The sequence below is a fragment of the Marmota marmota genome, unplaced genomic scaffold, assembly GCF_001458135.2.
Source record: "Marmota marmota marmota unplaced genomic scaffold, marMar, whole genome shotgun sequence".
Taxonomy (NCBI): domain Eukaryota; kingdom Metazoa; phylum Chordata; class Mammalia; order Rodentia; family Sciuridae; genus Marmota; species Marmota marmota.
The window spans coordinates 19,045,811-19,071,393 of NW_026000196.1; the positions used below are offsets into that span (position 1 = coordinate 19,045,811).

The 25,583-nt window shown below is 34.2% G+C and overlaps 1 protein-coding gene across 10 annotated transcripts in view; it reads left to right on the plus strand.

The window, feature by feature from the left end:
- The window catches only part of Tjp1 (tight junction protein 1), a 214,513-nt gene that overhangs the window by 137,844 nt on the left and 51,086 nt on the right, over nt 1-25,583 (plus strand). For all 10 annotated transcript variants that reach the window (XM_048790372.1, XM_048790373.1, XM_048790374.1 and 7 more), the window contains exons 2-4: nt 6,413-6,469; nt 19,547-19,671; nt 20,378-20,480. In XM_048790372.1, coding sequence (XP_048646329.1) covers nt 6,413-6,469; nt 19,547-19,671; nt 20,378-20,480 — 285 coding nt within the window. The remainder of the gene's footprint in view (nt 1-6,412; nt 6,470-19,546; nt 19,672-20,377; nt 20,481-25,583) is intronic.

Here is a 25,583-nt window from a genome sequence, read left to right on the forward strand (position 1 = left end):
CTGCTTTTTGATCTTTCTTGCCCAGCCCCCCCGTTCCCCCCCCCCCCCCATACACATCCTTTTCTTTATTGGTTTTAATGGCTGAATTTTTCTAATGTGTGAATGGTGTGTCATGGAGTAATAGTGGTTCTAAAAATCAGGGCTAAATACAAAAAAGATAAATTTAGAGAAATGTCACTCTTCATCTTTGCTATCCCATTCCCTTCTTCCTTTCTACCTGGAAAATTTTGAGAGGCCTTTTCTCTGCCTCCAGCCATTATAAAATACCATACCTAAAAATAGTTCTGTTTTTGATAATTGGAAAGCATTCTTGATTTTAAGCTTTCCCAAGGTATCTAACTGTCCCTAATGGAAATTTCTCAATATTTAATGTGCACAATATGGTAACTTATTTAAGCGAATATTTTTTCTAGGTAAGCAATAAATATAAGTTGCCTTTGAACTTGTTTTTAGCATACTTTAGGCTTCATCAAAAAATTCCAGGTCAACTGTGTCTTTCTTCCAACTTTTAATATTTCCTAATTATATGTATCTTATCCTTTTTCTCCTGAATTGTAAATCAAATGCTGAACACAAAGTATTTCTAAATTTAACTGATGTTGAATATAGTACTGGATGCTAAATTTACTTCACTTATATTTAGACTTCTGCCCTATAGTTGTTGTGCTCTTGTTTTTGGGGGTTTTTGTTTGTTTGTTTGTTTGTTTTTTGGTTTTGTTTTGTTTTGTTGCACTTTTATTTTGATAATTATTTTAACTCTTATGTTTAGTGAGTATTATCTTCTTACCTTGTATTTGTGAAGTGCGTTAAATCTCCAGGAATGTCTCTAGGACCTCTCTTCATTTGACTTTCTTTTTTTTTTTTTAAAGAGAGAGAGAATTTTGATATTTTATTTTTTAGTTTTTGGCAGACACAACATCTTTGTTTGTATGTGGTGCTGAGGATCGAACCCGGGCCGCACGCATGCCAGGCGAGCGTGCTACCGCTTGAGCCACATCCCCAGCCCCTCTTCATTTGACTTTCGATGGACCTTTTTTACTACCTTTTGGGTATCTCAGTTTGAGAATTTAAAAGCCAACCCTCAGGTCAATACAAATACATACCTTTTTTTTTCACTTTCAACACATATCCTACTTTCTTTGTACTTCATTCTCATAGCAGTGATCAGAATTTGAAATTAAATACAAAGTGAAATTTCATAGAGGGGACCATCCTTGTATTTCCTGCTAAGTTCCTGGCTCATTATTATCTCAGTAGTTAATCTCACATTGTATTTTGGATGAGGAAAAAAGCCAATAACAACAACAAACCCAACAAAAACACTTGGAAGCATAAAAGAAATCAGAAACAATTCAGTGTAGCAGTTTAGCTTATAGAAATAACCTAGAAAGTGCACCAGAGTGTCACTTTTCTTTACTACTTGGTTTCCTAGTGGGGGAATACAAGTCATTAGGAAATTGTTTAGCATGCTGAATAATCTGTTTTAGGTATGTATTTAGTAATGTTTAAGGGTCTAATTTTTAAAATTTTCATGGAAATTTTGTTCTTTTATGATATCAGATAAATAAGATATATTGTTCTCGAATTGAGAGATCTTCAGTTTGTATTTCCTGTTTTAGTGTATTCTCTGGATAATAAATGATGTTTTGTATTAGCTCCATTGATTTTCTTGTACCCTTACTGGTGGCTCCTTAAGTTCCTTTGGTTCTTCCTTTTTTTTTTTTTAACCCCCAAAATATTGTAGTCCACAGGGTTATCTTAGTCCTTTGGTAATTGGATCTTTTCTTTAGGTTTCCAGGATGCTACCTTGTTAATTACTCTTAGATCATATCTACTCTCAGTCTTGATTTTCAAACCTGTATATCCAGTGGCTACTTGCCATGTCTGCTCTGATGGTTCCATAGGCACCTTAAATTAAGCATTTCTGAAACTTCATTTTAAGTCTTCCTGCCTTTCCACTCAGCTGCTTAATTCAGAACAAGTCATTTTTAACTCTTCCCATCTTTTCACTTTAACTTTCTATCAGGTCTTCTTGCTTCAAATCCATATTCCACATTATAGTCTTTATAATGAATTTTGACTATATTTGATATCTAAAATTTATTAGTGTCTTCCTATTGAGTTTAAAATCCTTGGCATTACATCATAAGGCTTGTTGTGATGTGGTACTTTTATAACTTCTCTTTTTAACCCCCTTCCCTATTCCACAAATTATACAACTCTGTCATATCAAAGCAGCTGTCTTCTCAGTTCTTGTGCCCTCCTGTCTTTCCTCATTTGATTTGTAATCAGTCCTAAAGAATGGTGAAACTGCCTAGAATTGGGACCTGGAGTTTTGGCAGGAAGCCCTTTAGAGTTGGTGATCTGAGTAGTGTCTTTGCCAGCTGGAGCTTAGAACAAACGAACCAAACAAACTCTTGGCAGATTCTGAAATGCAGCTTTTTGCTTCTTCAGAAATTGTGATTCTAGTCAGTTGGTGCTGACTTTGTAGAAATGTATGCAGAACTAATCTAGCAACCATGAATTACAGTCACTTTTGATGCCTTCATGTTTCACTGATCATTTAATTTTTAGCCTGCTCTTTGACATTATAGTTTTATAGAAATTTGGAACTGGAAAGACCTTTTTACTTGAGATAATCTTGTCCAGTTTCCTAATTTTATAGGAGAGTAAAAAGTAAGGTCACATTTCTAGTTTATGACAGATTTGGGCTCTGGACTCATTATTTCTGAGCAAGTTCAAGTTGAAGTGCTTTGAAAATGAGACTAGGGATTTAGCAGAAGATCCTTGTGCAAGTTATGCAACTATTCATTCTGCATTTTTTAAAATAAAGCAAATTTTAAGCAAGTTTACAGCAAAAATATTAAGTTTTGAAAATCATTTATTTGCCTAAGTAATAGATAAATATTATAAAACAGTGCAGAACGGAACATAGTACTAAGATTCCCCACCCTGATTTCTATTTCTGTACTTCAGAGGCTCTTGTTTCTTTCATCTTTCTAAAGAGCCCCCTTTTCTAAAACATCAAAATTCTGTTATTAATGATTATTTTTTTTCTGTATATAGTCCCCATTAAAATAATTCTTAGTAAATTTACTGGTACAAAATATTTTTAGTCAATTTTAGTTTCAATTTCTGAATGATTTACTAATTTTTAACCCCAGCATTTTATCATTATCATTTTCAAATGTAACAAAGTTAAAGAAATTTTATAGTAGATTTCTGAATTCTGACCATTGAGAGTCTACCACTATCATTTTACTATATTGGTATCATTCCATGCCTATGTGTTATCCATCTAACCATCCTTCAGTTCATTCAGAACTCCTCAAGGATTGCCTTATTGTACCAAAAAAAGAGACAGAATTTTCTGCTTTTGCCACTGATGCAATGAAAGGATAGAGGGTGGAAAGAGAAGACAAGGTCTATGGTTTAAACTAGAAATACTTATTCTGTTTTTAAAGCTAATGATGATAAAGAGTGGTAAGGTGTAATAACTCATGGATTAAATTGGTTTAGTGTATTGGTCAAGACAGTAACTAGTAATTCCTTTTGATATTTCATGTTTTTACATGAGTCTCCTTTCAGAGAACTAAATCAAGCTAATAAAAGCTCATTTTGACTTTAACAGAAGAGTGAGATATATTATCATTTTGGGGAAACCATTGAGTTTTTTGAGAAGTATACTTGTCTGATTCCTCCCTCAAAAAAATCATGTTAATTGGAATATGGAGAACAGTTATATTTTGGTATATTTTATTTTTTCCCCTTAGCTTGTACAAAAAAGTAATTTAAATTTCTCTTACTGCACTCTTGGAGATTGTATAATAAGACCTTAATGTGTAGAATCCTTAATAACAGTAGAATAAACTCTTTTTTAAAGTTTTTGTTTGTTTGTTTTAGTTGTTGATGGATCTTTTATTTATATGAGGTGCTAAGAATCGAACTCAGTGCCTCAAGCATGGTAGGCAAGCAATCTACCACTGATCCATCCACAACCTTAGCCCAACTCTCTTTTATAATTAACAATAAGACATAAAATAATCCTCTTCAACATTATTTGATTTTCCTAAAAACCAAAATAGAGTAAATATTTGAAATTTCAAGTAGGAGTGGAATTTGGTGAAGAGTGTGTTCTGTTTGAGAATAGAGTAAGGAAAGCAAAAAAGAGAAAACACCTGTTGAAAAAATGTCACCCACAGTCCCTTCATTTTGAGAATGATCACTGTTTACATTTAGTGGGTCCCTTTCAGTCTCCCTCCCCCATGTTTAAACAAACTTAAAATGTACAAACTGTTTCATAACCTGCTTTCTTACCCTAACATTAAATGAACTGTATGGTCATTTAAACCATATGAAGGATGATAAACTGTTTCATACTAAAGAGTATGTTATCAAGGAAAGTGTCTGTTAGTTGTCAGATCACTTATAGTTTGGACTGATAGGTCATGGATTTTAAAAAAGCAGTGAAGCAATGCTACTGGAAGTGGATCAAGAAAAGACCAGCTTAGAGCTATGCAAGCAGTTTTCATTCTTAATGTCAGCTGAGATTGGCAATTATTACAGATATTTTTATCACTTATATTTTGGTATAATTTTAGTGCTTAGCTGATACAACATCATTGCTTCATATTGATAGAGGAGTTTTTAATACCATCATTGCTTCACAATGGTAGAGCAGGTTTTTTCTTTTTCTTTTTTAAAAATTCATTGAATCCGGGGTCAGTTTTTGTTAAAAAAAAGACAAAACAGCTTTGTTTCCAGCAGAGGTCTCATTAAAGAGAGAGTTTGCTGCACTTGATTGGAAGATTGAAACAAAACCGCTCCTAAGGTTGGCAGTTCTTATCTATGGGAGTGAACAGAGAGATCCTTTCTCTCTCCTCTCTTATTCATCTGGCAGGGAAGTTAATCTAGTTGCTTTGAATTTAGGAAAAGCAGGCTTTCTTTATAAGCATTCGTTTTTCTAAAGTGGCATTAATCTTCAATTAAAACTGCTGTGGGAAAGGAGAAATGGGCCCATGGCACCTTGATGGACATAGTCTCATGATGCTAATGACAGCACTATAACAGAAAACAGATCTCACTTGTGAAATAAGCATTTATTTATTTATTTATTTATTTTAATTTATTTATTTTTTTAAAGAGAGAGAGGTAGAGAGAATTTTTAATATTTATTTTTTAGTTATCGGCGGGCACAACATCTTTGTATGTGGAGCTGAGGATCGAACCCGGGCCGCATGCATGCCAGGCGAGCGCGCTACCGCTTGAGCCACATACCCAGCCCCATGAAATAAGCATTTATAATAATAGATGATGGGGGATATTCTGAGAATGTTGTGTTCAACATTCTTCCCTTTTACCCTCTCTTTTGGTATCTCTGAAAGATCTTTTATTGAGTTTACTTAAAAAATAAATACATTTTTAGGAACCCTAATTTTATAAAATTTTAACAGTAAGGTTGAACCTCCTAGAGCAGTTGACCAATTCTAAAGAAATTTATTTTGAATTTTTTAGCATTTATCCTTTAGGTAACTATTTTCCTCATGAGAGTTCATGACAGGAGATGAAACTGAACTATACTATGAATTGAGTATGACCTATATTGAAGCTTGCATTGCCTTTATTTTATGATGATACTTGGAATGGGGGATTGTTGTTAAATTTTTTTTGTTGTTTCTTGTGTTTGTATATACATGTGTGATGCATATATTGGATTTATGATTATAAATGAAGCTGAAGAAGGTAATTCAGTAGTAAAACTAAAACTATGAAGCAGTAGTGTTTGTGATATAAAGCAACATTGACCAAACCTATCAGATGGTCTTATGTTTTTTATATATACACACACACACACACACAGGACCATCTTTGTTTTAGAAATGATCAAGTGATCCAATCTCCACTGTAAAGCTGTGTTTTTCACATGTTTAAAATGGGGGTAATGGCACCAATTGATGCTTTACTAATTCATATACACTTTTACACATACACACATATATACACATATAAGTTACTGAATTCAGAGGTATTTAGCTTTTCTTTCCTTTGCAGAACACAAGGTATGCTTTCAAATGTTTATGTATCATTAGATATTTCAAAATAGAAGCATTCTGATTTTTGTTCAAATTAGCTTGAACACTTATTTTAGCTGGCAGAAAACTAGTATAGAGCAGCATCTGTCCAGAGAGTAAGTTAAAAACAAAGGAAGTTCCTGTGTGTAGTTTCCTGTCTCTTAAAACAAAAGCAAACTAAAAACCTTTCATAATTATTAAGCTTCTTTCAGAATATATTAATATTAATAGTATGAATTTTGGTATTTTATTGTGGTGATTGTTTACTGGATGTTCTTGTTCACTTGATGGAAAACATTTTCTTACGAGGTAAATGTTTTATTTTTCTTTTCCTTTATCAGAGCACAGCAATGGAGGAAACAGCTATATGGGAACAACACACAGTGACGCTTCACAGGGTGAGTTTCTGTTGCAGTAAATAATCTTGTGTTACAACTCAGGATACTGGCAGCTTTTGAAAACAATAGAGGAAAGCCAGATGTCAGGAAACCAGAAGAAAGGGGAAAATTTTTCTATATTCTTTTGTTTAAAATTAGAGTTGCAATAAATTCTTTATTAAGGTCAAAAGTGAGCATGATTACTTTTTCATATATCCTTTTGGTTGTTACTTGTAGATTTGTCATTTTTATTCCTGATTTGAATGATCAAGGACTGTATGTACATTAGTGTATTTTATAAAGTGTTGGTTCAACTCTTCTGAGTGTGTATACGTGTTTTCAGAGTGTGAGGTTTAAAATTAAACCAGGACATGCATATAATCTTGAAATATGTACCTTAGCTACTGCTCAAACAATTGCTGACTTGTGAAAGATTAATCGTAACTTAAAGAACTTTGAAGTGAAACTGTCCTGGATTTGAATCCTAGTTCTGCCTCTTTTTTTAAAGAAATGGGCAAGTGATCCAATCTCCACTGTAAAACTGTGTTTTTCACATGTTTAAAATGGGGTAATGGCACCAGTTCCTGCTCTACTAATTCATAACATAAGTGCCTCTCCAAAGAGCTGACTTTACTGATTACCCTCTTCTTAAGAGAAAGTATAGAAAGACAGAGAATAATATTTAAATATACGACATATTTTCACACTTATATGTACTAGCTGTTAACTATTATTAGGAAGTTGGAAAGGGGGAGAATTATGTTCTTGGACCCTACCTAATTATCTTATGAATGTTTAAATCTGCGCATAACAGATAATGGGTAAATATTCAAAAACAATGATTTCAGTTAGGATATAGTTGACATTTTGGTGCTTTACAAAATGAAATAATCCTAACATTAACTTTTAATTTATAAAGCTAAAGTAAAACATCTTGTGGTTTGAAATGTGTTCATTTTTAGCATATTTAAGTCAGATATATGATTAAGCACAAAGTAACTTCATTCCTTATGACTGTTTGATTATCAAGATGATGATTTAGTATAATTTTATCATGCTACATTTATTTGTCTTATTACCTTTACTTTTATTTTGGTATAATTTATACAATAAAGTTTTTTAGTGTAACTTCTGAATTCATAGTCATGTAACCAATACCACAGTTACAAAACAGAACAGCTCTATCACCTTAAAATTTTCACTTAAGTCCATTGTAGTCATCTCTGTCCCCTTGGCCCCAGCCCTTAACAATCACTGATCTGTTTTCTGTTCCTATACTTTGGCCTTTTCCAGAATGTCATATAAATGGATTCTTACAGTTTAGACTAATGCATTTGTTTTAGTCAGCTTTTGTGTCACTATGACCAAACTACCTGACAAGAAGGTTAGAGGAGGAAAAGTTTATTTGGTGCTCACAGTTTCAGAGGCCTCAGTCCATAGATGACCAACTATTGCTCTGAGCACAAGGTAAGGTGGTAGCATGATTTGGGGGAGGAATAGTGCCTCAGAAAAAACGACCCTTTCAGGGCATGCCCCCAGTGACCCACCTCCTCCAGCCATGTCACACCTCTTCCTGCATTTACCTCCCAGGTCATTCATTCAAATTAGGATAGATTTACTAGGTCACAGGTCTCATAATCTAATCATTTCACTTCCAAACATTTCTGCATTAATACAAGAGCTTTTAGGGGACACATATCCAAACCATAACAGCATTTGAGATCTCCATGATGTAGTTTATTAGTAGTTAGTTCCTATTTATTGCTGACTAGTGTTCCATTATATGAATGTATAATAACTTACTCATTCTCTAGTTGTGTGGTACACTGAGTTAATAGTTTTTGTTGATTATGAATAAATCTTCTGTAATGTGCAGATTTTTAAAATATGAACATAATTTTGCATTTGTTGTAGTAAATATTTAGTAATGGAATGGCTATGAGTTATATGGTAATTTTTTAATTTTGTAGGAAACTGCCAAACTCTGTCACCTTTCATATTCACTAGTAATGTATAGGAGGAGTTCCTTGCTCAGTATCCTTGTCAATACTTGATATTTTTTGGTTTTTTCCCCCTTAATTTTAGTCATTCTAATGGATACCTAGTGATATTGCATTGCAGTTTTAGTTTGCATTTCTGTAGTGATATTGAGTACCTGCTTATTTTTGTGATCCGTATATATTCTTTGGTAAAATGTTTTCCAAGTATTTTGCCCATTTTTAATTTTATTGTTTGCTTATTATGGGGGTTTTAAAAATTGTACTAAAATATGTAACATAAAATTTACCACATGTGTAAGTCCTTTGTCCATAATTTAATCAGGTTGTTTATGTTTTAGTTGTAGAAGTTATGTATATATTCTGAATATTAACCACTTACCAGATATATAATTTGTAAACATTTTCTTTCATTCATTTATTACCTTTTCACTGTTAATTATGCACAGAAGTTGGAGTTTTTAGAGTTCTTTCTATATTCTGGACACAGGTTTTCTTTTTTTTGAGGTGGGTGGGAATCAGGGATTGAACTCCTCAGGGGCACTTGACCACTGAGCCGCATCCCCAGCCCTGTTTTGTATTTTATTTAGAGACAGGGTCTCATTGAGTTGCTTTAGTGCCTCGCTTTTTGCTGAGGCTGCCTTTGAACTCCGAACTTCTTTCCTCAGCCTCCTAAGCCACTGGGATTATAGGTGTGCACCACCATGCCTGGCGGATACAGGTTCTTTATGAGGTTTTATTTTGCTAATATTTTTGGCCAGCCTCTGGTTTACCTTTTCATCTCATAACAGTATCTTTTGCAGACTATATAAGTTTTAAATTTTGAAAAGACTGGTTTAACTTTTGTTTTCATAAATTATGCTTTTGGTTTAGTATCTGAGAAATCTTTGCCAAATCTAAAGTCACAAAAGTTTTTTTTTTTCTCCTGTGTTTTCTTCTAGAAGTTGTATTTGAGTTAAATTTTGTATGTGGTATGAGATAGGCAGAGGATTTTTTTCATATGATGTCTAATATTTTGAGCAACCATTTTGTTGAAGAGTATTTTTTTCTCCATTTAATTTCCTTGTCAAAAATCAGTTGACCATGTATGTTTGCATCTGTTTCTGGACTCCCTCATCTTTTTTATTGAATTACGTATGTGTCTACTAGTGACTTCTGCTATTGATTACTGTAGCTTTATGTTAAGTATGAAAATCAACTAGTGCAAATCCTCCAAATCTATTATTTAAAACAGGAGAAAAATGAACATAATTTTGGCTGTGCAAGTTCCTTTGCCTTTTTTTTTTGGTGGTGGTTGTTTTTCTGGGTTTTTTTTTTTCCGTTTGTTCTTTAACTTTTATTTATTTATTTAATGATGGGGTCTTGCCACGTGTCCAGGTTTGAGCTTCCAAGTAATCTTCCTATATCTTCCCAAGTAGCTGGGACTACAGGTGTACACTGCCATGCCAAATTTCCATATAAATTTTAGAATAAACTTGGCAGTTTTTACTGTCCCTGCCCCACCAAAAATTTGTGATTTTCATTGGGATTGGATTGACTCTATATAGATCAATTGGGGATAATTAATGGCTTTACAACATGAGTCTTATTAACTGATAGACATGGTGTATCTCCTAGTTCTCTGATGTCTTTCATCATTGTTTTGCAGTTTTAGACATACAGATCCTGTACACTTTTCATTAGGTTTATATCTAGTTAAGTATTTCTGGTTTCTTGGTGCTGTTGTAGATTTTTTTTTTTAACTTTAGTTTTTTATTATTCACTGCTGATATGTAGAAATACAATTAATTTTTAAAAATAACATCCCTGTTACTTCCTAAACTTATTAATTCTGGGAACTTTTAAGTTTTTTGTAGATAGTCATATATCTACATATGGACATAGAGACTAAGAGAAGTCTTTTCTCATAGACAGTCATGTTATCTGCAAACAGAAAATATGGTTTTATTTCTTCTTTTCCAGTCTGTATGCTGCTTATAGGAATGGTGAGCAGACTTGCTTTGTAATATTGGATAAAATCACTGTCTATTATCATTCAGTATGATGTGTTTATAGATGCCCATTATCAGACTGAGGAAGCATTTCTATTTTGTAATTCTGTTTTTGTGTTTTGTCATTTTTTTAGGTTAGGAAGTTTTCTTATAATTTACTGAGAGAGTTTTTTTTGTTTTTGTACTGGAGATGGAAGACAGACTCATTTAACCGCTAAGCCAGATCCCCACTCTTTTCAATTTTTTATTTTGAAACAGGGTCTCACTAAGTTGCTTAGGACCTCACTAAATTGCTGAGGTTGATCTTGAACTTGTGATCCTCCAGCTTCAGCCCCCTGAGCTGCTGGGATTATAGGTATTTGCCACCACTCCCAGTTTAGTGAGAGTTTTTAAAATCACAAGTGAATATTGAATTTTTCAGTACTTTTTTTTTTTTTTAAACAAGTATTGGTTGACATTATAGTAGTGTTTTAGTCAGCTTTTTGTCACTGTGACCAAAAGATCTGACAAGAACCACTTAGAGGAGGAAAAGCTTATTTTGGCTCCCGATTTTAGAGGTTTAGTTCATGGTCAGCCAATTCCATAGCTCAAGATGGGGCACAACAAGATGGAGGAAGGGTGTGGCTGAGAGAAGCAGTTTAGGATGTGACAGCCAGGAAGCAGAGCGAGAACTCTGTTCATGGGGGACAAAATATAAACCCCAAAGGCACACTCCAGTGACCTACTTCCTCCAGCCACACCCTGCCTACCTATAGTCACCACCTAATACAGTAGTCCTTTCAAATTATTAACTCATCAAATGAATCAATTTGCTGATTAGGTTTTAGCTCTCATAAATGTTCCTGCATTGCCTCACATGTGAGCTTTTGGGGGACACCTCATATCCAAACCATAATATATAGATTTTTTTCCCTTGTGGATTTGGTGAATTTAAATATTTTTTGATTATTGAACAGCCCCCTTGCATTTCTAATATAAATTACAATTATGATATAGTACACATTATATATGTTGTTGGATTGATTTAATAATATTCTGTGAAGATAGCTTATTTCAGTGTTGTGGGACAAATTGGCCAATTGACATTTTTTTCTTACATTACTGGTATCAAGGGAAAGCTACTAACCTCAAAGGGAGGAGCTAGGAAGTGTTCCTTCCTCCTGTCGTTTCTGATGGAGTTTGTAAACAATTGATGCAGTTTTTCTCCCCCTTTAATGATTGATAGAATTCACCAGTATAGCTATCTGGTGTTGGAGTTTTCTTCGTTGGGATGGTTTTTAAACTACAAATTTAGTTTCTTTAGTATTCTGTAGGATTGTTGAGTTTACAAATTTGCTTTTGATAGTTTTTTTGTGGGGATTGTTTTTTGTAGTTTTGGTAGTTTGTATCTTGCAGAGGATATATCATCATCTAGGTTGATACATTTATGGACAGAAAATTGTTCATAATCATTTATTTTTAATGTTTGATGTTGTGTAATGATGTCCCTTTTCTCCTTGATTTTGGAAAATTTTGTGTCTTATTTCCTGTTTAGTTTGTTTATTCTGGCTAACAGTTTGACAATTTTATTGGTTTTTTTGCACAATACTTGTTTTTTTGTTTTTCTTGGTGGTGTTGGGGATTGAACCCAAGGGCCTTGTGCACGCAAGGCAAGCACTCTATCAACTGAGCTATATCTCCAGCCCCAGTATTTTCATTGATACTCTTTATTTTCTGTTTTCTATTTCATTGAATTCTGGTTTTGTTTTAGTATTTTTATTTGTTTATGTTGTTTAAATTGATCTTGTATATTGTTTCTTTAGGTAGAAGCTAGATAGTTTCCATTATACACTACTTTTATTTTTCCTAATACTTCTAGTTAATAAATAAGCAAAAGAAAATAAGAGACTTAAATTAGCTAAACAGTTTCTCCTTTGTACTGTTTTGCTTGATTTTATTAGGAATTCAGGTATGAAGAAATACTACATGTATGTACTACAAATCTGTCTCATTAACTTAAGGGGAGTAGGGAAAGATCCTGAATATTGAGAAATAATATGATTTTTCTGAACATAAGTGTCATCCTAACTCATCTTGGTAAATAATATTCAGGCAAATCTGAGAACTCCTGCCTGGATGATAAGGTAGGCTCCTTCCTGTGCTTTCAGTCTTCTTTTGCCATAAGAGAGCCATTTGTCCAGGGGGTAGAAGTGTCATCAGAAGACAGAGATAAGAGGAATTTCTAACTCATAATTCTTTGTTTTTTAATGTTAACTGTTGTGCTGGGAGTACAGAGTTGTGTTGTCTGAGTGTTTCATCAGAGATAGACTGTGGTAGAATGAAAGTCCTCAACAACCAACCCTCCAGGAATGGTTATTTTGAATGTTTTTAAAAATAGCCTTGTCATTGCAAACTGAGAAACTTATGCCAAAGCCTAATTCAGTTGACTTTATTCTCTGAGGCTACAGAACATAGTACTTTGAAGTATCTTAGTCCTTTGGTGTTCTAAACTGATCCAGAATAAAATGTAGACTCTCTAGAGCAGAATCAGCAAACTTTTTCTGTAAAAAGCCACATAATAAATATTTTGAATTTTGCAAGCCATAAATCTCTGTCACAACTACACAGCTCTTTAGGTGTATTGGAAAAGTAGCTATAGACAACAAGTAAAGAAATAGCTATGGCTGTATTCCAATAAAATTTATTTATAAATAAATAACTGGCCACATGACCTTTGGACCATAGCTTGCCAACATTGATCTAGAGCAGTGGCTCTCCAGGTTTATTTGGGTTGCCCTTACCACTAGAGAATCTGATTTAGTGCTCCAGTTTGAAATGGAGAGCCGTGACTTTGGCATAACCTCTGCTCCCCCAGTACTGGGGATTGAACTGAGGAGCACTCTACCACTGAGCCCTTTTTATATTTCAGATAGGGTCTCACTAAATTGCAGAGGCTGGCTCCAACTTGCAACCATCCTCTTGTCTCAGCCTCCCTAGTTACTTGGATTGCAGGCATGTACTGCTGCACTAGACTTAGCATCACACTTACCCCTGGGTGCAATGGTGCACACCAATAATCCCCGTAATTCAGTCACCAAGAGGTTGAGGCTGGAGGATCACAAGCCAACCCCAGTAACTTAATGAGACCTGCCAGGTTTTTGTTCTCGCGACTAAAATGCTCAGGGGTCACTCCAGTCAAACTGGGCTAACTGGGCTGCACAAAATAACCGCACAAGAGACACAAATACCTTTTTCTTTGGGGTTGCTGTGATGGCTCCTCGGACCTTAAGGGTCCACAGAAAGAGAGAGCAAGAGCATGCGCTGACCCCTTTTATTGAGGGAAGCTATTCAAATGAAGCAAGGGGTCAGGTTTCAGGGGGCTGAGTATCTTTACTGTCAGCAGGTTGACTGACACCTGGGTAGGCCACACCCAAGGGCACAGTAAGAGAAGGGGACATACACAAGGCACTTCCATGGAAGATTCTATCCTAAACAGGGCAAGGAGTTATATTACAAAGGAACAGGTGAGCATAGCTTCACCCATGGGGCTGTAGCAAGACACACCCATGCACAAGACACATCCATGCACGAGACACCGCCCACATTTCTGTGACTGAGCACCTCAGCACCCAGCCAGGGAATGTGACTCAGTCACGTGTAAGGTTGGTCTCCCACAGAGACCTATCTCAAAAAGGTCTGGGGATGTGGTTTATTGGTTAGGCATTCCTGGGTTCAATTCCTGGTACCACACACAAAAAGCAAACAAACAAAAAACACCCACACAGGAATGAAAAAGTCTGCTCTTGTAGAGGTGAGCAAGTGGACTTTAAGCGATAGTAGTAAGTGAAGATTTGAATCTGTGTTCTTTTGGCAATAACCTGGCAATAATATGTTCTCTATTGTCAAATAAGAGCAAATCCTTAATCATATGAAAGGTAGAGAACTAATCCTATGGATTAGAACTCTAATATTCTTCTCTTTACTGCTAGGAATAATATATGATATGCCTCATTCTTTCATTTACATTACATTTAGGAAACTTTCTTCATCTTGGAAAACTAGAAACAGTTGAAATTGCGTTCATTCTTCAAGGCTAAATAATTATCTGGTATTCCACTGTATGCAAACACTGTTGTAGATCCTGGAGTTATGTCAGGGAACAAAACATGCTTATTCTCATGTATTCTTATCTCCTGATCCTCACTGAAAGCTGAATATACACCTCTGGTAGTGGTTTACCCCTTCCCTTGGTGCATTATAACTTTCTCAGGGTGGGAAGTCTTAGTCAATTTCATATCCTCTTAGTGCTTGGTACTTGGTAAGGCCCAGTAAAATTTAATTTCCTATGAGACCAGTCATATAATAAAATCACTCTTAGGAGGTCTACAACAACACTAATAGTAACATAATACCACATATTTAAGTTCAGGTTTTTAGTCTTCATATTAAAAAATGTGAAAAACAGATCAAACCAATATTCATACATATCTTATTTAAAACTTTCAACACGTAGTCAATATTGAAAAATTCATTACTTTACTTTTCTTATACAGAATCCTAAAATTAGTGCTCATCATACAATTTCACATTGTAGACACATTTAAAGTGCTCAGTCACATATCTAATGGCTGTCATACTGACAAGCGTAGGTCTGTCTATAGGTTAAAATGGTAAGAACATTTGGAGGACTCTGTGTTCCATTCCCTGCCACCATAATACACCCACACTTTCTTTACTTTCAGGTGTACTTCCTTACAATATATGAATATATTTTTAGAATCTTTTGAAAAATAAAAATTTTAGGAATGAGTTGGTCATCTGCTTTTTCATTTTCTCTTTTTTATTAGTAAAAAATTTTCAAATGCATTACCACTGAGCCATACCCCCACTCTCTATTTTTTCATTTTCTAAAGTAGAATTCTGTAGTGTAAATGAGTATTTGTGTACTGAAGAATTTTTAGTATCCTAAAGTATTAAAGGGTGAAAATATAGTGAAAGCAGTGAAATCGGTCAGGAAAATAAAGTATGAGCCAGCTGATAAATATTTAAACTAAGGAAGTGATTGAAGAAGAGGTAAACTTGAGACAAGAGTGTTGGGAGAAGAGAATGGGGGGAAATAGTCTTGAACAAATGGTGTCAGGATAGCTGGTTGACCAAATATAAAAATAATGAATTTGAACCTATCTCATACCAAAAACAAAACTTAAAATGAATTATAGACCTACATAAAGTAAAGCTTTAAAACACAGGAATAGATCTTCTTGACCTTAGATTAGGTAATGGGTATTGACTAATAACCACTCAGCAACTTAGTGAAATCCTGTCTCAAAATAAAAAGGTTGTAGTTGTAATTCAGTGGTGGGGTGACCCTGGATTTGACCCTTGGTGTTTAAAAAATAAAAAGTTAGATTCCCATTTCTTCTTGGGGAGGATGTATGTGTACATGCTGGGGATTGACCTTGAGCATACTAGGCTCTGTTGCTGTACTGTATCCCAACAAAGATCCCCCTTTACACCTACTAGGATTGCGATAAGCATAAGAATAGACAATAGCAAGTGTTGACAAGGATGTGGATAATTTAGAACTTTTGTAGATTCTAGGTAGGATTGTAAAATGATGTAGCCACTATAGAAAACATTTCCTTAAAAGTTAACCAAAGCCAAGTGTGGTGACTCATGCCTGTAATCCCAGTGGCTTGGGAAGCTGAGGAGGATCACATGTTCAAAGCCCAGCAACTTAGTGAGGCGCTAAGAACTCAGCAAGACCCTGTCTCTAGGAAAAATATTTTAAAAAGGGCTGGGGATGTGGCTCAGTGGTTAAACGCCCCTGGGATTCAATCCTTGATACCAAAAAAAAGGTTAATCATAGAATTACCAAGTGTGTGACCCAACAGTTTCACTCCTAGGTCTGTACTGAAGAGCTGTGAAACAAAATGTTCACACCACACATTATACCCAGATATTCATAGCAACATTATTCAAAATAGCCAGATAGTGGAAACAACATTAATATCTACTAGCTGATGAATAACAGACAAAATATAGCTATATGATCAAACATTTTTAAACAATAAAAATGAAGTACTGATAACATTTTTAGAAATTTGTAACTGTCAAAAGAAGTACATTTGTATTTTTGTTAGATATTGTGGAATTGCCCCCCTAAAGAGTGAAGCAGGTTGCATGCACGTTAGCAGTGTGTACCTAGTGTTGATATTGAGACCTGATAGTGACTGTTTATTATAAAGATTGACCTCCAGAATTAAAAACCAGCATCTTTTATGTATATCTGTGCAAAAGTACAAAATAAAAATAAGCAAACAAAGCTCAACATTATATAAATACTTAATTAGGCAATAAGATTAGAAAATCCATTGGTGTACTATATCCTATTAATAAATCTCAAGTTCTGTGACTATCTCCAAGGTCCTGAAAACCGTTTTCTAATGTTATTTTTTGTTAAAGTTCACCAAGAAAATCTGACTTTATACATGTGCTGTTGAAAAAGAGGAGTTATCTTAATAGCACTTCTAAACTATTATGATATATAGTCGTCTTTAATTTTATGCCAAAAACATGATAAGTGGTAGTTTCTCAAGGATAGTTGTCATGTGCAGTCTTTAAATCTATATCAGTGAACTTTTTATACTGTTATGTGAATATCCACTGGCTTATTATACCCTGAATCAGTATTTTATCTATGCATAATTTAATAAAAACTTGCTTGGTATTTTGAAAATGCTGGTTTCCAGAGTCAAGGAATATCTTTCAAATGATAAGACATTTATCATACAATATATTTTTAAAACCACATAGTTAATACCACCACCAAACCTATAAGAAAGGTCTTTTAAATGTTGAAAAACTATTGTAAACTTATGGTGATAGGTAAATTTTTCCAAATTTAAAATTTTTATTTTAAAAATAAATTTTTGGGCTGGGGTTGTAGCTCAGTGGTAGAGTGCTTGTCAGGCACATGTGAGGCACTGGGTTTGGTCCTCAGCACCACATAAAAATAAGTAAATAAAATAAAATTTTAAATTTTTTTTATTTTTTAGTTGTAGATGGACACAAAATCTTTATTTACTTTTGTGTGGTGCTGAGGATTGAACCCAGAACCTCATACATGCAAGATGGGCACTCTTCCACTTGAGCTACAGCCTCAGCCCAAACAAAATAAATTTTTAAAAAATAAATTTTCATTGCTGGCAGCAAGTACCATTAGTTGTTTTCTTTTGAAGCAGCATGTATTTATTCATTTTCGAGAAAAATGTCCCAAATATTTAGGCCTGAATAACTGTACATTCCTTCAAGTAAAAATGGTGAAAAAATGTGTCTGGTGTCCACCTCCCTCTATTATATGCACAGCTGGTTGAATTTGAATTCACAGTAGTACTTGGGTATAAGGTCAAAGTGTTTTATGTACACTTCTCATTTCTATACATAGATTATTGGAAAGATGTATACTTAAGGTTGAGATGTAGTAAAACTGAGACTTTTTACTGCTTCAAAACATTCTGAAGAATAACTGAATTTTCCTTTTAAATTATGACTTTGTGGCAGTGACCATTAGGTTTGGTGTCATTGTCCTGAATTTGTGTCTCCCGAAGAGAAATCTCATTCCCTTTAGCCATCACTCTCAAGTTTTTTCCTTCCCTCTTGGCTCTAGACAACAGCTAATCTAATTTCTGTCACTGTTGATTTGCCTGTTTCTGAACATTTCATATAAATGGAATAATACATATATGGACTTTTGTGACAGGTTTCTTAACTGATAATGTCTTCAGGGTTCATCTATGCTGTAGCATTTGTCAGCACTTCATTCCTTTTCAATGCCAAATGATTTTCCATTGTATAACTATACCACATTTTACTTATCCATTCTTTAGTTGAATGGACATTGGCTTATTTTCTACTTTATGACTGTTATGGTTGATGCCACTGTTAATATTTATGTGTAAGTCTTTGGATATGTTTTTGTTTTTCTTGGGCATATACCTAGAAGTAAAATCAATGGTGTTTGTTCTTTTTTTAGGGAGAGGTTGTTTTGTTTTGTTTTGTTTTTGTGTTTTCTTTTGCTACTTTAGTAGGCTTTGGGGTGGAAAGGAAGATCTTGACCTACCCTTTTCATAGTGAACATGGTTTCCTTTGTTGTGAACTGGACTGCTTAGGAAGGGAGTTGTTATTTTTTATCGTTAGGGTGTTTTGTATTATAGAACATAGGAATATAGTACAACTTTATACAAATATATGTATTTCTCTGTTTTTAAAAAAATATTTATTTTGTAGTTGTAGTTGGACACAATACCTTTATTTTATTTATTTTTATGTGGTGCTAAGGATCAAACCCAGGGCCTTGCACATGCTAAGCCACAACCCCAGCCCCCAAAACATGTATTTCTTTAGACTACTCGGAGTACTTTATTCTAGGGAATGGTTTTGGTTTCCTTGAGATTCTGTAATTTTTAAACAAGTTGGAAATATTTTTAATTTTTTTCTCAATTGGGCTATCCCTTAGTCATTGTGGTAAAGATTTTTAGCTCTGTCAGAAGTTTATAGTATATAATTTACTTTAGCTAAAAATATATGTAAAAATGCTTGTTTGACATAACTAATGTGTAATTCATACAGCTAATATATACAGTGTGTTCGTAACTTTATTACTTCTATAAAGATTTACTTACTCAAAGTTTTAGAATAATTGAAGTCGAACTAATATTTGATTTTCAAGTCTACTTTTTATATTGAATTACAAATGGTGTTGTATGCTAGTTTAGTGTGTCATTTTCTAAATTAGTTGCCATTGTTTGTGATGATCGACACTAGGTACTGCCAGTACCCTCAGGCCCTCTTCTCATAATCAGAAATCAAGACTTCAGTGTTCAGAATTTTTAAATTATTGTAGTTTTTAACATTTATGTAATTGAAATTTTTTAATATTATTATGTTTAGTATTTATTAGAGAATGTATTCTTATAATAAGAGTCTGTAGTTCTAATACACAATCATATAAGCAAAGTATAGACCACAGAATGACTATTTTTGTGTAATTTTTTAGATTATAGCATATACCTTAATGAGCAATTATTTTTGTCTTTAGTAGCAATAATTTACGGTAATTACTACTTTAGGCTCCTGGATTTGGATTTGGGATTGCAATATCTGGTGGAAGAGATAATCCTCATTTTCAGAGTGGAGAAACCTCAATAGTGATTTCAGATGTATTGAAAGGAGGACCAGCTGAAGGACAGCTACAGTAAGTGCTTTTCTTCTTTCAGGCGCCTGTGTGACAAGCTCTTTCCTGTCCTGTCACTGTCCTGCTTTTCTAATGATTTTGCTAACTCAATTTAGGTAAACTTTAGCTTTCAGGAGCCTCTCACCCCAAGTTTTGCCCTTTTTGTATGATAAAGAGGGTAGCAAGACAAGGAGAATAAAAAAAATACAGTTAAAAATGGGATTATAATCAGAAGGATAATAAGAATTGTAAAAGGAGAAAGAATGAACTTTTTTTCTTTTTGATGGTACTGGAGGTCAAACTCGGATCTCAGTGGATGCTAGGCACAAGCTCTGTCGCTGAGGTATATCTTCAGCCCAAGAATTTACCTTTTAAAAAGGGAATGATTTTTTTTTTTTCCTAGCTAGATGAGATAATTTAGTATCACCTAATACTGTAATTGAACTGCCAATAATTGTTTCCTCTATTGTGCTACCTGATTTGTCCTTTGGGGAAATACTGTGTTAATAGTTACAAAAATGGCCTGGGGTTGGTTACTTGCTGAACATTTTTGTGAAAGTTCATCAAGCAAAAAGTTTGACATTATATATCATCACTTTGAAGACAGATAGATTGTCCATAATTAGAAGAATTTTTTTTTTTTTTTTTTTTTTTTAAAGAAACTTCTTCATAAACTTAACTGTAGAGTTTTCTCTAACATGTTGTTTGGTGCCTTTTTCCCCCGTAGGGAAAATGACCGAGTTGCAATGGTTAATGGAGTTTCAATGGACAATGTTGAACATGCTTTTGCTGTTCAGCAACTCAGGAAGAGTGGGAAAAATGCAAAAATTGTAAGTATCTTTTTAGTTCATTAGAAGTATACCATCTGCTGTTGATACTTCTCTGGTGTTTGAATTTGTCTTTCCCTTTAGGAAAATGAAAACTGAAACAAAAGTTCCAGAGTTAGTTGTTCAAAGTAAGAGTGCTGCTTCTAATATTTCTGTATATTTGTTCAAAGTTTAGATGTTGGGATTTTTATTTTTTCAATTACAAAAGGAAAAGAAGTAATCAAGTGGTCTTTATGGTTTAATATTATTTCCTTCTCTCTTAAGTATTTTGGTTAGATTGAATTTTGGCAAATAATTTAAAATATGTGGCCCTGTTTTCTTGTAATATTTGTTTACTTGGAAATATTTGTTTACTTATATTGTTTCTTTAATCTACCTCATCAGCTTGTTGCTGTGACTGAGTTTGAGGAGAAAGTCTCATATTTTCTTTGTAGAGTTGTTCAGGGTATATTTCATTTTACTGCTTTTTATATGGCTAGAATCTTTATTATAGTTCATATTTCTCTGAAAATTCTACTTTTTTAAAGGGTAAAGTTCAGTTCTCTCTCAATAACCTGCCTCAGATCACAGTTAAAACTTGGGAAATGTGGCATAAAACAGATTTGTTGTAGAAGTCTTATGATATTGATATCGAGGAGCACATGAGCTTCTTCACCCACTTTTTTCCTCACCTGACTTAACCCCATCTGTCTTCTGAAGGACTGATTAAGGCACCCCTTGAAGCCTGAATTTGGGTATACAAGAGCAGGATGCAGAGGCTAGGTGGTCTGTCCTGTTTGGTCCTTTGAGAACCTTTCTACCTTCCAGTAAGCACTCAGAACCACAGTGGACCCAGTAGACAGGCCTGAAGGGATGCATGCATTGCGTTTTGACCTCTGGGAACTATCATGAAAGCCAGAAGCGGTGTTCTCCAAGACTGTACCCAACAGTTGCTAGGCCCTCTTGCCCTGTGCAGGCTGCCATGCTACATAGTGTTATCTTCACACCAATGTCATTGCTGGGAGATGAGCATTTTTCTCATATTGCAGTAGAGCCAATATTTAGGTATTGCTTTGTTCCAGATAACAGACACCTTCTATTTTGATGTTTTCACAGTCTCATTATAATTATTTTTTATAATCATAACATTTGAAAATTATAGTTAATATACAGATTGCCTAGTGGATGGCAAAAATTTTAAAACAATTTTTATAAGATAAGATTTCAGTGTTTACACAAGTAAATTGCTTATTTTTATAATGACCTATTTCATTGTTTTTATAAGCTTTTTTGTCAAATAAGCTTTAGATTTCCCTTTTGCATTTGAGGAGGTGAGTTTCACACATCCTCCTAACTTTAAGCCTTCCATTCCTCTGTAATGTTGAGCTGTTTTGTGTTTTCCATGCAAAATATTTACTGTACATAACTTTACACTGATAGTGTATCTAAGAAAGTTCTAATCCTGTACTTCTACTGTTCACCATAAAATGATTTTATAAGAAGGTCTTTACCAAGAATGTTTTTGAAATTACACATATTGGGCCCAGCATGTAAGGAAAAGGATTTGGGCAGCTCAAAGCTTTACCAGTTGGACAGAAGGAACTTGGGAGGCTTGGCCATGTATTTTTTTCTCTTATGGGGAAAGGATGTTGAGGGCTCTGGTGGTAAAGTATTCTTAATCAGGAAAGAATATTTGTTTATTTCCATATTTGAACAACTTGAATCATGTCATTAATTTATATTGTCTTTCATCTCCACATGACACTTAGAATAAAACCCCCAGTGCCTTAGTATATATTCTTTCATCTGAAGCTTTTTTTTCCCTAACTTTATCCTTAGTCATAACTAGATCATCAAAAACCTCAAGGTCATATTATATACATGTGTGTGAGTGTGTGTGTGTGTATATATAATTATTTAGATTTCTTGATTTTTAGCTATTTACCCTGAACATTATAATTATTAGTAGTATTTTTCAGATAGGTCACTTGGCATATTTTTAAGGTGAGAACCTTGGGTAAATTTTTTTTATTTCCCTATTATATTTTATATAATACAGTATATAACATGATCTCCCCATATCCAAATAACCATCTCCCCTTCTCTGTTTCCCAACCTGTTGATCTATGTGGTCTTTCATTGTGGCCATGATCTGTCTAGATGATTGTTTTTCCATAGACTAAAAGGCCTTTGGGCAGTAGGCTCAGTAAATTAAATTAAATTTAATTAAAATGTTAGAAGAAGCTAGAAATAGATTTATCATTTATACCGCAGTGAGCATATAAAAATTTCACTGAAAGTTTGAACATACTGAGAAAGCATTGTGGAACAAATAAAGATGCAAAAAACACTTTGCTAATGATAACCTCTGTGAACCCTCCACATGGCTGTGCAGCATTTCACATACAGTATGCATATACTTATCCAAACCACTTACTGATGGGCAATTCAGTATCCAGTTTCCGTAAGTATTAAAAAATAATAATAATATTGTGGTGAAGGTTGTCACTTCCTACTTACTTGTTTAGTTAGTTTTTGGTAATAAGTTCCTTAGAAATAAGAGTTTTTGGAGCTAGAAGACATAAATGACTTATATGTATTGCACTTCAGAAAATCAGTAGGACAGTGAGAGTTCAGTACTTTTTGAATCTTTTCCAAACTGATAAACTAAATACAATTATTTTTAAAAAATACTTATAATCACTAGTGGGGTTGATTCTCTCATAGTGTGTTCACTACCTTTTATGTTTCTTTTTCCTGTTCACAGCCCTTGCAGTTATCTGAGAGTAGAAGTGTTTTATGTGTTAAGATTATTAGCCTTCTGTCATGTACACTAATACATTGTTTTCCCATTTGGCATTTGTGAGTATAAGTTATTATATATAACTTATATGTACTTCATATACTGTTTTTTTGTTTGTTTTTATATAATTCTGTTTCAACATGGAAACATTTGATTTTATGTTGTCAGTCTGTCAGACTTGTACTTTACTGGCTCTTCTTTTAGTGCCTTGCTCACAAAGGCCATAGCAGAATTTTTAAAAGCCTCTGTTGATAATTTTATTCTCATACATACATGATTTTATTTTGTTTTATTTTATATTTGAACGTGTAATTTAGTTAACTATTTGGAAGTAGGCATTTTTCCCCAAAAACATTTGTTCCAAAATTTTCATAGTTAAACCTTAAGCAGGTTGTCAAACCTGCTCTGAATATCATTCAAGTGAAATTATAGTGGTTAACCATAATATAAATGAAGAATCATAACAGAACTGGATATTTTTCAGTAACTTAAGTACCTACTAGGTTCAGATATTTTGTTATATGTACAATTGAATAAATGGCAAGGAACTTGAATCTGGTAGGTTAGATGGGTATACACACTAACTGTAATGCCCTATAACATGATATTGAGAGTCATTGAGATATAGTAGAGTTCCAAAGAGGTGCTTCTAGTAATTCTGGCCTGGAAGTTGATGACTTTGTTTTTATTTATATTTTACTAGGGAGGAATTGAAGATTAAGGCATAAACATAGAGTATTACTCCCAGTGCAGTATGTTGGAGATTGAAGTAGATATGAGACTTAAAAGCAGGGAATCAGTCAGGGATGCTTTCAGTAATTGTTACCTGAGAAGGACCTACCAGTATAGGTATACTGAGAGGGGAAGATTAGCCTTCTGTCAGTTCATAACAGAACATTGATTGTTCTTTCCACATGCTGGCCTCTTGTTGCTTCTTTTTCTTCAGTAGCAAAGTTTGTGTTTTTTGTTTTTTCAGAAAGGCCCGCTCTAATCTCTCTTTTAGTAGGAAGCAATGGTAATTTTTTTTTCAGAGTTTAGAATTTTTAATTTGTTTTGAAGTCACTGAAGCAAAATCATAAAACATTTTACTTTCCTTTATAATCCCCACTAAAAAAAATTGTAGAAAAAAATAGTTTTGTACGTGGGATGAAGCAATATTGATTCAAAACTTACAGATAAAGGTTAGCTCTATCACTCTTCTTTAATATTTAATCAAAACCAATAGGCTGTCTCCTTTGAAATATTATCTATACTGATTTCCAGGTAAACCACAAGACTGTATACTGTCTTGGAATGTCCTCAGGAGGCTCTTTCATTGAATAGTTAATAGAGTAAGAACCCTCAAGTCCTTGGAAGCAAAAAGTATTTAGTGTAGATCACCCTTTCAAACAAATTGGCTTGTGAAGAGAAGAGATTAGATACAACTTGAAGGTAAGTAGTAAGATAGAAACACAGAAGGTTAATTGGGAGATTAGTGAACTGAGGACAGATTTGAAGTAGATAGGGAGAGATTGAAGTTGCAAATAACTTGGAGAATGGTAACTGATGAAGGAAGATCTTGGAAGTGGGTAGGAACAGGAATGGAGCTCAAATGGAATGGTTTTCTTCATACCCATAGAAGATCCCCCTTGGTCTTTGGGATTAGAAACCAGAAGTTCAAAAAAGAGGCGGGGGGCAAGAGAGAGAGATCGAAAGTACTTAGAAGTGGAAGGGGAACAAAATAGCACTGATCTCTAGAAGCAGACTGAGAGACTAGGACCTTGGAGAACAACTTTGGTAAAATACCTGTGCCTCTCCATTGAGAGGCAGCAAGATGTAGATGAAAGAATTGGGGAATAAGAGAAAAATTTCTGTGAAGTAAAATGAACTTATAGAGGACCTAATCAGAAAAATGTAGAAATGCAGCCATCCAAAGTAAATTTAATACTGTACTCATTCTTATTAGCAGATGATTGAGGGGTGAGTAGAAAGTCATTTACATATGGCAGCATGGAGTCTGATGCAAACTTGGGAGGAAGGAAAATGAAGCCAGGAGAGAATTGATGGACTGAAAGAATAGACGAGGATGGAAGAACTAGAAATAAGGTAGACAGTGAAAGTTTCAGTAGATGAAGTTGTGTGGAGTAGAAGTAAAGCGTTACCCAAGAAGCTCTCAGATATCTCTGAAGTGACCCAATATATACCTGTGTGAGAAATCAAGTGTAGTCCAAGGATTATAGGGCCACTCAATCAGACATTAATATGTATAGATCTTGAACTTAGAGTGAAAGAAATAAATGACAGGGAACACAGAGTGTTGAGAAAAGGATGCCAGAAGACCGACC